Source organism: Emydura macquarii, unplaced genomic scaffold, assembly GCF_026122565.2.
Source record: "Emydura macquarii macquarii isolate MOO-44397 ecotype Brisbane River unplaced genomic scaffold, CSIRO-AGI_Emac_v2 contig_1253, whole genome shotgun sequence".
Classification (NCBI taxonomy): Eukaryota; Metazoa; Chordata; order Testudines; family Chelidae; genus Emydura; species Emydura macquarii.
Window position 1 is genome coordinate 76641775 of NW_027131390.1, and position 12710 is coordinate 76654484.

Below are 12710 nucleotides of genomic sequence, written 5' to 3' on the forward strand. Positions count from 1 at the left end.
AGCTTGGTATAGTGAATACTTTCTCAATTATTCTTTTTCTCGACTCATTTTTAGGGTTTGTGTGATGGTGGTGGCATAAAATTGGCATATATAGAGTTAGTTTTTTAAAAATATATTTGGGTTGAATCAGATTAGTCTTTTCAAGCCATAGTTAGAGGTTAATGTACAATACAACAAACTACATGATTGCATAAATTGTTGCATAATTATAGATTGTTTTTAAATTGTCACATACTTGTGTTCCAGAATTCAAGTTTTCATTTAAAAAAAATTAAATATCAAGCTATTTTGACTACAAAGAAGACCTTCAAAATGTCAACCCAGTGTAAATGTCAACCCAGTCTGAGGCCCTGTCCATAATGGGAAAAGGCAATGTATTAGAAAACATGTTAACTCACGTCTTTTAACTACCACAGTGTTAAATGTGATTTTACCTCCCATACCCAAAATGGCAACTCTGCACATTAGTCCATATTACAGATAGTAAGATAATATCTTTGGGTAAAAGTTTTTTTGTTTGTTTGTTTGGTTTTTTTTTTTTTTTTTTACTGATCAAGCATAGCAAAATATGAAAAAAAAACCCAGATAAACACTGAAAAGTAAATTAGAAACATTTTTAACAAACATTTTTCCATCAGAATTTACTGGTTTGTCAAAATGGAAATGTTCTGCAGGACTGTATTGATTTCATCAAAATTCTGCTGGAATCCAGGCAGGTTTCAGAGCTCCCAGATTCATTGTTCCTTAGCCAGGACTCCTGGTAGGGTGGGGTGGAAAACGGTAATTCCATTTTGTGAAAAATTTAGAAATATTTGGCTTTCATTCCTAATTGGAACTAAACCCAATTTTGAAATCTCAGACTCCTCTGCAAAATGGAAATTAGCATCTCCCTCAGCCCCCCCAGTTCTATTAGATTCTTAAAATTATATGAGTTTTACTCATTTAAGATGTTGTGAGTGGTACTCTTATCTGGGGTCTTAAAATCCAAAGCAGTGGTAACTTGACTGTTTTACTTTAGGCAGTGTTAGGAATAAATTAATGGGAACACAGCACTTTTGGCTGATAAAAGATTAATGCAAATAAGTGTGCTTTTATTTAACACTACTATTTATTAGATTTAGGCACACATAGACATAAACAATAGGTTTAGGACATTTTAAATAGTTACCTAAAATTTGAGATGGTATTGAGTAATTAGCAGCAGGTCAACAATGGCCGGTTGCTTCCTTGCCAGGGGCTAGGGTGTCAGGATAGTTTTAGAGAACTGCTTTAAAGTACCCTTTATTATTTAGATTTTTTTAATACTAATTTTGATAAAATATATAATTTATAGTGATTTTTATTGGGTCGTTATTCTTTTAAATTTTAATAAACTATTTGTTAATAATATATGTTTAACAATTTTACCCATAATAAGCTTTTATATTCAAAGCACCCAAACTTAAGGTTTTTATTTACTTTTTTTTTTTTTTTTTTTTAAAGTTTTATAATTTGTTGATTTTTCCCCCTTTTCTTATTCTGATTAGCAAAAACTGCAAGTCTTCAGTTAGTGTTTGACTTTATCTCCAAAAGCCCTGCTTGTTCAAATTAACCCTTAACTATGTGGTGTTCTATTTTATTAATTAATGGTGGCTGAATTCACACAATATGGCTGCAATTAGCTTGGTCAAGTTCTGCGGTAACACTCTTCTCAATTCTGGGGTCACACTACTGGAAAGGAAATATGTTTTCTTAACCTATTTTTAACAGGACAATGTTCCTATCAGGTGAGATATTTTGGTCATATAGACCTGATTCAGCAGTCCAGCCATACTCAGATGAGTACTTTGCTGAGTAAAGCAATAGACTTTAGCACATTCTTAAATGCTTTGGTGAACTGGGGCCTTAGACTCTTACCTGCTTCTGTAATGGCTGTGATAACATATATTACAGGAAGCTGTACTGGACAGACCAAGGAACTGACAGCGGGGTCCCAGCAAAGATTGCCAGTGCAAACATGGATGGGTCAGATATAAAAACCCTCTTCACTGGTAACCTTGACCATGTAGAGTTTATTACCATTGACATTAAGGAACAGAAGTTGTACTGGGCTGTCACAAGCACGGGAATGGTATGAATATTTTTATATTGTTGCTGTATTATCTGTGTGTCCATTATCTGTGCAGCCATAACTCGCCTGAGTAGTTCAGTTGCTTTAAGTGAGACTAGTCATGTGACTAAGAGTTGCAGGATTGGGCCAGATATGATTGATTCATACAGTATAAAGTAATTGCTGGACTGGAATGAATCTTGCTTTTTGTATTTCAATGAGAGTGGAATGCCTAACTGCCTTTTGTGTTTCTCCCTCCATGAATACTGACACAGCACTTGAGTATGGGGAAGATATAGTAGTCTTTGTTTACCAAATAAAGTATTTATCTAGTGACCATATGGAAGAATATGCATGCACATGTTCCATAACATTAAAAAAGCCATAATGTTTTCTCCAGTGATTTTTGACTAATGGACAACTGACCCCTTAATGGCCCCTATACCCTGTTCATATATGCTGCCATTGGTCAGGCTGAGTCCAGAGGAATCTCTCAGTGTGAGCAGGAACATGTCTTTCTGATTCATAACCATCATTAGTGTACCTTTGAGGTCTATGATGGCATTAGTTAGAACAGGTTTTCAATGAGTGACATCAAAGCTTGCAGGAGAAAAGGTGTGAACTATTCACTCCATTCTGCCAGTCTTAGTGAACAAAGTGTATCCTAGCAGATAGCCTATTTAAAAATAAATAAATAAATAAAGTAGATGAAAATACTTGTGTCTAGATGAACCATGAATGAATAATATTTTTACTAACACTAACTTTGCTCTTATATAAATATACTTTTTTCTTCTTTCCAAAGTGGCTTTTATTTTAGATTGTCATTAGCTGTTTTGAAAAATGACATATTTGTAAAATTTTAATGGAAAGAAAAAAATTAGTTCTCAAAAAACAACTCTCGCCCAAAACCAGTGGAAAATATGTAAGGTTCCTGTTCACAGAAAGAGCTTATCAGCATGTATAAAATTCTAATGACATTCTTACTGATCTTTTAGATTGAAAAAGGCAGTGTGGATGGTACGAATCGTGTGACCCTGGTTCTTCATCTCTCTCACCCGTGGGGAATTGCTGTCTATGATTCCTTTCTGTACTATACTGATCGAGATTATGAGGTTATTGAGCGGGTTGACAAGTCCACTGGTGCGAACAAAGTGGTGCTGAGAGACAATGTTCCAAGACTGAAGTGCCTACGAGTGTATTATAGAGACAGTGAGTATTTGCTAAAAATTAAAGAGGCAATATCAGGAAGTCCTAATTTTGAAAAATCTAGCTTCAATACAATAATATGAAACATTTTTTATTTGCCGACAAGACGGCATGCAGGTGGTGGTTTGGGTTTCTGAGAGCAACCTTACACATTATGCAGGTCCATAGAAATGTACTGCATTATTCTTCAGCTCTCCAGTATTTGTCTGCTCATTTCTTTTCAGGCAGATGTTGAAGTATATAAGAATCATGCTCTACAAGAGATTCCTTTGAACCAAAACAAAGTGGTAGGGCTAATTTTAGGCTTGCCAGCTTTGATGGCATGTTCATATAACATGAACTTAATCATGGGATGTACAGTAGGATTTATATATGTCTTTAACATAACATTTTAGAGTTATTGTGTATTTGTAGTTCTGGGATAAATTAATGTTATTGCATTTTCAAATATTCCTACAGTCCCCCTGTAGGTATCTCTATCTTAAGAGTTTCAAGATAGTTATTGGAGCTCAGATGAGATGATCATAATGTTTCTTTCTGGCCTTAAAATGTATGAATGTTGTTTGGAGTTATTTTTGTTAGTTTTTACTTCAGTATGATTTCTAGTAGTGTAGTATGGAAATAATTCAAGTACATTAACTTTCACTGCTCTGTACTAACACAGGCTGTGTTGACGTTTTCTGGGGGAGCAGGGAGTTCTAACTGATTGTAGAGAGAGTTCTCACATGCATAGTTGAGATCTGAACTTCCACAATGTCCAAGGGGGTTATGCTCTAGTTTTGATGTTGTGCTTATTTCTAGTGAATGTATTCATTTCTGTGCTTAAATGTCCTCAAGTAATTTGTAGAACTAACTGATTAATTCACAGTGAATAATATTTTGCTGTGAATTTTAGCATTCTTTCCTGTTTGCAAATTGTCCATGAGCAGTTTTCTCTGGTATGTTCCTTTTTCAAAATTATTCACCTCGTAATTTTTGTGAATAAATCTCAGCCTTTCACTGGATTATTTGATATTGAAATATGAAATGCAATCCATGGGGTTAATTTTCATAAGAAACATTGGTCAGATGATGTTGTCATTGTTTCCTGACTGAAAGAGCACAATTTATCGAAGTAAGTTTAGGTGGAAATACTTGTATTTCTAGTTCAAAATTCAGTTTCTCTGAATGTTCTAATATTCATGTAAAATTCTGTTTTCATGAATGTTCCTGGATATAACCTCATTTGCTTGAATAGTCTCAGAAATAGAACACAAAAGGGGTATGAATATTTGCAAAGTAAATGTAGTTCTTTGAGGACAATCATCCGAGGCATTTCCCAGCTCTAATAATTGTGTAATAATCCAGTTAGGATATTGCTGTCACATCTGTTTTTACAGAAGTTTTACAGCTGTAACTTTAACTGAATAATTCATTCTGGAATTCCACTAGCCAGTTTACTTCAAATTTATATGAGAGTCATATCTGATCCTGAAAAAATCTGCTCTATTGAAGATCTCTTAATCTTAGGTGAGAGGAGTTCAGCTGATTATTTTATTATTAACGTTTATTTGCCACAGTTCAAAATGATTAAGATTCTTGTTGTTGCTAGCTGCTTATTGTTATTAGTCATTTTCCTGATAAGCTTTTGGCGTATACACATTTTATTCTAGAACAATGAGAGTTTATAAAGAACAGGTACATTATTGAGATTTTACATGGATCTGTTTTTTCTGAAACAGATTCTGCTGGATCCTCAAATGGCTGCAGTAACAATATAGGAGTTTGTCAGCAGCTTTGCCTGCCTGTGCCTGGTGGACTCTTTTCCTGTGCCTGTACCACTGGCTTCCAGCTAAATCCTGATAACAGGACCTGTTCCCCATACAGTTCCTTTGTAATTGTTTCCATGCTGTCCGCAATTAAAGGATTTAGCTTAGAGACATCTGATCACTCTGAAGCCATGGTGCCATTGGCAGGAAGAGGTATGTGAAGATTGTAGTAGATGAACAAAATCTCTTTACGCCTAATGTCGTTTTCTGTTAAAGATTTGTAATGCTCTGGTGATTGCTTATCTGACATCTGGTGACAACGAGACTAATATACTGAATTATAATATTGCTAGGCATCATGCCATGGAGGTAAGGAACATATACAATTCAGTGGCATATACTGATCTCCACATAAAGGCATTCATTTTCAGAAGACAACCTCTTTTTGCAGATGCAGTTTGTAAGTTTAATTTTAGCACACAGTAATAATTAAACTTTATTAGTTTAATATTCTCATGCACTATTTTAAATATTGCACAACAGAGCCATAACATATACAATACTCTAATGATTAACAGAGAAGCCAGTTATCTGAATGTTTACATATAAAGAGTACAATGGCAATATAAATTGATGGTAGATTTTATGCCATGAGAGTGTAAACCTCAATTCACTTCTCAGTTGCAAATAACACAACTCACAAATTCTAAATAAAATACTTTATATTAAAAATAATTAATTGATGGCTTTTAAAAAATGTTTCAGGACGAAATGCACTTCATGTGGATGTACACATGTCTTCTGGTTTCATTTACTGGTGTGACTTCAGCAGCACTGTTTCTTCTCAGAATGCAATACGTAAAATTAAACCTGATGGTTCTTATTTTAGAAATGTTATTACAAATGGAATAGGACGAAATGGAATCCGTGGCATTGCAATAGATTGGATAGCAGGTAAGCAGAACTGCTGCATAGCTGAATTTATAATAAAGTTTTCTTTTTATATCTTCTAGACTTAGACTAATAATTAGTTTTATAGAAAAAGATATTCATGGAAACATTTAAGAGGGAAAGCATATATGCTTTTAGCTAGTGCTGTATATGCAGAGTGATTTTAAAATGAAAGAAATGTGTGCGGGGCTCTTTTAACTGATACAGGTAAAGCATCTTTCCATCTAATCTATCAAATCCACCATCTGTCATTGTGGGATCTAGGCACAAAATGCAATATTAAGCAAAGCAAATGAACTGTGACTGGTCCTGTCATCATAGGGATTTCTTATGTCTTTTATCTTCCTTTCTTCTCTGCCTTCATCATTCTTAAGTAGCTGTTATGTATGTCACTATACCTATTATTAATAGTTATGTATATGTACCAGAGAGAAAAGATGACAAGAATAGTATACTATTTAATATCATGTAGATAAAAAATAAGGCCCATACTCTTCCTTCAGATAGTTTTGCAGCAGTCCCATTTATTACAGTAAGAGTTGACTGAACAAAGCAGAAGACAGAATTTGGCTCTAAACTGTAAATTTAAGACCTTTCCAATTCCAAAATACTTTCCAATTAATATTACAAGTTAAATAAAACAGCAAGTTATAATTAATGCAAATACCAACTTTTTATAAATCTTTTTATTCATTTATCACTAAACAAGAGATTATTGTCAAGTGCATATTTTTTTTTTGGTCTCTTTGGTATAATTCCTTCCACGTCTGTCTACACTGCACCATTCTTTTGCCACAGCCTTTCACTGGCATGTGTAGTTACATACCTCAGGGTGGTCATGGTATGCTTTTCACTGTGGCATGTACTACACGCTGCCACCAGTGCAGTATATGTAGCCATAGCGTCTTTAGTTTCAAATAAAATTCTAAGGAAAAATGTTAACATTGATTTGAAGTAATGTAATAAAACAGGACCTTTGATGAACTAAATAGATATTGTTATACGAAACCATGACGATGACCTATATGAGTGGGACAAATTCTGAGCATCTATTTTTGAAGTTCTTTCTGAGGAAGCAAAAACCCTAACTGACTATCTACTTGGATCTTTGCTTATCATCATTTTATGATTAATTCTATGATCACCATTTGAAGGTATCAGCTTGTGTTTCTTTGGTTTTGAATTAATTTTATGTTAACATATTTTGTTTTGTTTTGTTTTTTTTTAAATACAGGAAACCTTTATTTTACAAATGCTTTCCTGACAGAGACTTTTATAGAAGTTTTGCGTTTAAACACTACTTACCGCCGTGTTCTGATTAAAACCACAGTGGATATGCCAAGACATATAGTAGTAGACCCAAAAAACAGATACCTCTTTTGGGCAGATTATGGACAGAATCCAAAGATTGAACGTGCATTTCTTGACTGCACCAACAGAACAGTGCTTGTGTCCGAAGGCATTGTCACACCACGTGGCTTGGCAGTAGACCACAGCAATGGCTATGTTTATTGGGTTGATGATTCTTTAGATATGATCGCAAGAATTCAGCCTGATGGGGGTGAAGTAGAAATTGTTCGCTATGGTAGTCGCTACCCAACACCATATGGCATCACCATCTTTGAAAATTCTATGATCTGGGTGGACAGGAACCTGAAAAAAGTCTTCCAAGCCAGCAAAGAGCCAGGCAACACTGAACAGCCAACAGTTATTCGAGACAATATTAATTGGCTAAGAGATGTTACCATTTATGACAGCCGTTTTCAACCACGGTCTCCCCTCAGTATCAACAACAATCCTTGTTTGGAGAACAATGGAGGTTGTTCCCATTTGTGTTTTGCCTTGCCTGATCTGCAGACACCCAAATGTGGGTGTGCCTTTGGCACACTAGAAAGTGAGGGCAAAAGATGTTCCATTTCAACAGATAATTACTTGATTTTTGCCCTTGAGAATGCGCTTAGAAGTATACACCTAGATCCCGAGAATCACAGCCCCCCATTCCGCACAGTTAATGTGTTAAGAACTGCAGTGGCTCTAGATTATGACAGCATGAACAACAGAATATATTTTACACAAAGTTCTCCAGCTGGGACAGGAAGAATCAGTTACATTAATATATACTCGGGAACTGGCACTCCAACGGTAGTTGCGTCAGGTAAATGCCATTAAACTTGATCCAAACTAACTGGATATTAACAAGATAAGATTATAGCACCTGATCATTAGTTGAATAGTCACAGTGTGTTTATGCTAATGATTAAGATAGACTGTTGAATTAAGATATTCTATTGAAAGCTTCTGTTGACATTTCTGCTTAGTTCTTTTCCTCCTTTCAGGTTCTCACTTCATCTTTATCAGTACTCACACAAACTATGAAAGTATCAGACTAGTTAGTATTATTATTGTTTGTTTCCAGTAATGCCTATAATGTAATGGGCACTGAACCAAAGTATGAGAAGGCACAGTCCCTGCCCCAAAGAACGTACAAAATCAAAGGACAAAATAGATAGATGAAAGGTTAGCTGGGTCTATCATGCAAGCAGAGTGGTCAAGGTGGTATTTGGCCATGTCTTGGAAATACAGTATTGGGTAACACAATGTTTTGGTTTTTTACTTTTTTTTTAATTACTGCAATCTGCAGTTTCCTGTCAGCCTTGGCATTACTGGTCAACTGGGTTCTTGTAGGTTTCACAAGAGAAGTGGGTCTTCAGTAGAGATTTCATTGTAGGAGGGGGTGTGACCTTGCAGATCAGCTCAAAGAGGGCATTCAGTGCATAGAGGGTGGGGTAGAAGAAGACATGGAGAGGGGAGAAAGCTTGAAAAAGGCTACAGGGTGTTTTGAGAAAGCAGAGCTACTAATCATAGTTGCTGAGTTAAATTGTTTGTTCGTATTGGGCAAATTCCTCAGGTCCTTAGTGGGGTCTCAACTGTGCTTTTCCAGCACAGCCCAGTGTTAGGGAAGGGGTGGGGCTGCCACTGGATCTCCCCTAGGGGAGCTCAAGGAGGGATTCTGTCTTGGAATCCTGTCTGCTGCTCTACCCTTTCCAGGGCTCAGCTGACTGCCCCAACTGCCTTGGTCCCACTCTAAGGCGGGTACGGAGAGAAGGCAGGGCAATGTCTCTGCCTCTTCCCAGCCCTTCTCTGCCTCCCTTGGAGCACTGTGCACTCCCAGAGTAGTGAGGGAGGAGTCCCTGCACTTCCTGGAGGATAGAGACTGCACTTCATCTTGCCCTTATGTAGGCCACACAAGTGACTGAGAGGGAGGGCTCCTTGTCCATTGACAGACACCCCCCCACCCCACCCCACCCCACCCCCCGGCAGCATACCCTTACAAGGCCCTGTTTCTTAGATTTTTAGTTAGGCATATTCCCACTGATGTCACTGGGACTTTAACTGGGTAAGTACTTCAGGATTTGGCCCATTAGGACGGTGATTGATTTGGTGAAGTGTATGGCAGTGTGTCAGAAAGCTGTAATGAAGAGATGTTCTCCTTTTGTGTTTTCATGCGTGCCTTAAGATTTGGGAACTCCAGATGGCATAGCTTTTGACTGGATCAGTGGCAGAGTTTATTACAGTGACTATTTGAACCAGACTATCAGCTCAATGGCTGTGGATGGATCTAATCGCACAGTGGTTGCCCGTGTTCCACGTCCCAGAGCTATTGTGCTAGATCCTTGCAGAGGGTATGTGTTGCTCTTTTTCTTCAACAGTTTTCCTTAAAATTGTATTTTTATGATAGGGGGGACTGGTAGCACGGCTGGTAAGTAAGGGTGCATGACACTTCCCATTGTTAGACCCATTTGGCAGAGAGATCACCCTGCTGTCACCAATGTGGTTTTTTTTGTTTTGCTGTTCCTGTGAAAAACTGTCCACATTTAGCTTTTGAAAAATCTGAGTTTGCACATGCTTAATAGAGATTTGTTAAGAGTTTAGCAGCCATATCCCTGAAGATTTTGTCTGTGCTGGGCATGCATGTAGGACTGCAGGACTGTGCAGGACTTTCCTTGCAAATGCTGCTTCTGGCTGCTGTGGTGCCAGAAGTGAGAGCTCCTATGCACTCCTATGCTGGTGCCCATGCAGTGTGGAGGAGGAAGTGGAGGGGTCAGAATTAAGGTTGCAGGAGGATCCTTAATTTTGGTATTTCCTAACTTTTGAGTGTTTGACTTTGCAACTTTGATATTCTTTGTTTGTAGTTTTCTGGGTACAGTATACAAATCAGATTAAATTTATATATAGATCTTCTTTGATAGTGATTTTGTCAACTAAATTTCAAAAAGATCAAAGCAAGGGAATTCCCAGGTAAACAGTGGGGTTACAGTGTGAGCCATACTATTTTTAGAAGAGAAATAGAGGAGAAGCAAAAATTATGTAAATTTGGAAATGTGTGTGCTTTAAGATAACAGTTTGAGGGTACAATATGGGAATTGCACAGAGTTCCGTGTCACTTTTCCTGGCCAATGCACCAGAATGTGCAAGAGGTATTTTTAGATATATGCAGGCAATATGAGACAGTGCTTTGCAGATGGAATCAGGGGGTCCACAGGTGTCTCCTCCAGCTGATCGTGAATGCTAGCCACTCTGGTTAGGTGCAGTAACATCTTTGTACCAGCAGGAAGGAGAGGCATCCAGCACCAGATATTGATCAAACTAGACAGAGAAGATAATGGGAAGGCATCTGTCCACCACTCATCTGAGCTAAACAGAGGAACAGGTGGTGGCTGCTGAAAATCAGCCTTTTCTGAGAGTAGCACATCCCTAGGATTAGTTGACACACCAAGGAAATCATCTATTTAGATTCCTATAGTGATTCCCACCACCATACTATCTGAGTGCCTCACAAGAATTCATGAATTTATCCTCACCGCAGCCCTGTGAGGTAGAGAAATTAAGTGACTTTCCCAAGGTCACACAAGAAGCAGGGAATTGAATTCCGATCTCCTGAGTCCCAATGCAGTGGGGCTCCACGTGGGTGCAGGAGTCCTTGCTATTGCAGAATTAGGGTCCTAATCAGTGGAGACAGTTCTTCCCTCGCATATATATTTCCAGCTCACTCTTGCCTTCAGTAGGAGAGACCAGGATGGATGTATCTTAAGACAAAATTGAGTTCTGTGGACTTTGTTTCACAAAGAGATAACTTTGCAATTGTCACATTGATAGGTACATGTACTGGACTGACTGGAGTGCCAATGCTAAGATAGAACGAGCTACACTTGGAGGAAACTTCAGAATACCTATTGTAAGCACCAATTTGGTGTGGCCAAATGGACTTACCCTGGACTATGAGGAACAGCAGCTTTACTGGGCTGATGCAAATCTGTATGTATCTGTGTCTCGTCTGTGGTAGGATTTTTTAAAGTAATTTATAATTATAATTCACTTTCAGAGCTCAGATTTCCCCCCTCTTTTTCATCACTTCCGATACATTTGGTACCATTTTATGTTATGGAGCACTAATCATCATTTAAGACCTTTTAAATTCCATTGTGAAAAGTAACCAGTAAGCACATGGTACTGTAATTGGTTAACCACATGGTTGCTTCTGTCTTATACCAGGTAAACAAAACTGTAGGGGCTAAATTCTGCCACCATTACTCAGTCAAAACTCCCATGACTTCCTTGGAGTTTTGATTGATTAACTAACAAATCCTAGAAATTTATCTGAGATTTCAAGAATAATGTATGTTAGTAATTACTGGGTTTCCTGAAATTCACATGGAGCTAAATTTATAACTTTATGCTTTGTGGTGTTTTTATCTATTGCCAGCTCATTTGTCTTATTCTTAATGCAGTGTTTTAGCACCTTCTCTGATCTATACACTGCTTCTGCACAGCTTCTCTCCTCACTCATCACTAATGGGAATGTCTCTCACCTGTGGCATTTGGAGATGGTCCAGTGTTGTTGTTGGACGCGCCAAGACTAAGCCCCGCCCTTCAGCTCAGGCCACCAGAATTTCTGCCTCTCGCTGCAGAACAAGTTGGTGGTTCAGTCTCTCCAAGCCACTTTGTTTAATAAGTTTAATTTTTTGAATGCTGTGTAGTGACTCCATTTCAGCTTCTGGGTCTCTCTGGCTCTCCTGAGATGAGGAGTCACTGGAACATTGAGGCTCTAATTTTCTAGGTTCCCCAGTAGAGCATCTTTTCCTCAGGCTGCCTCTGCCCTCCCTCATAACAGCAGAGAAACCCTAACAGGCACTGAACCAAGTCCAAGAGGTGCTGTACATGGCTTTTCAGGAGATTCAGAGGATGCGCCATGCCATTCCCAGCTGCCAACCCTCAGTCTGCCAGGGCATGAGGCTGGAGAAAGCGAGCTAGGCCCTGCAGCTGTAAGCAACTGACCCTTGCACTGCTTGGGGATGGGGCTTTGCATTGGACATCTGTGTGGTCTCAGCCCCTGTGATTCCACCATGGAGTGGAGTGTTCAGCCAGCAGCATGAGGATTCTCACAGATAGGAAAACCCCTCACAGCCTGCCCAGGGATAAGTCTTGCAAGCTCCAGAGATTCTAGCCTCAAAAAGGCAAAAGCAAGCATCCCATTCGTAAGGCAACGATTAATACAGTTAATGAGCAAATGGTGTAAAACCCAGGGTTTAAACCCTTTCTCCTTTGCCTTCCCTCCATGAAGGAGTGTTTGCTGGGCTTTTCTCCTCACAGGTGCTCTTCATCAGGCTCCCCACCCCGCATGCCATTGTCAGTTCCTCATGGAGGAGGCTCTC

At 38.4% G+C, this 12710-nt stretch overlaps 1 protein-coding gene across 6 annotated transcripts in view; it reads left to right on the plus strand.

The window, feature by feature from the left end:
• Positions 1-12710, plus strand: part of LRP2 (LDL receptor related protein 2) — a 163331-nt gene that overhangs the window by 84610 nt on the left and 66011 nt on the right. For all 6 annotated transcript variants that reach the window (XM_067549286.1, XM_067549290.1, XM_067549288.1 and 3 more), the window contains 7 exons: positions 1933-2110; positions 3088-3301; positions 5020-5259; positions 5812-6000; positions 7232-8152; positions 9515-9680; positions 11155-11313. In XM_067549286.1, coding sequence (XP_067405387.1) covers positions 1933-2110; positions 3088-3301; positions 5020-5259; positions 5812-6000; positions 7232-8152; positions 9515-9680; positions 11155-11313 — 2067 coding nt within the window. The remainder of the gene's footprint in view (positions 1-1932; positions 2111-3087; positions 3302-5019; positions 5260-5811; positions 6001-7231; positions 8153-9514; positions 9681-11154; positions 11314-12710) is intronic.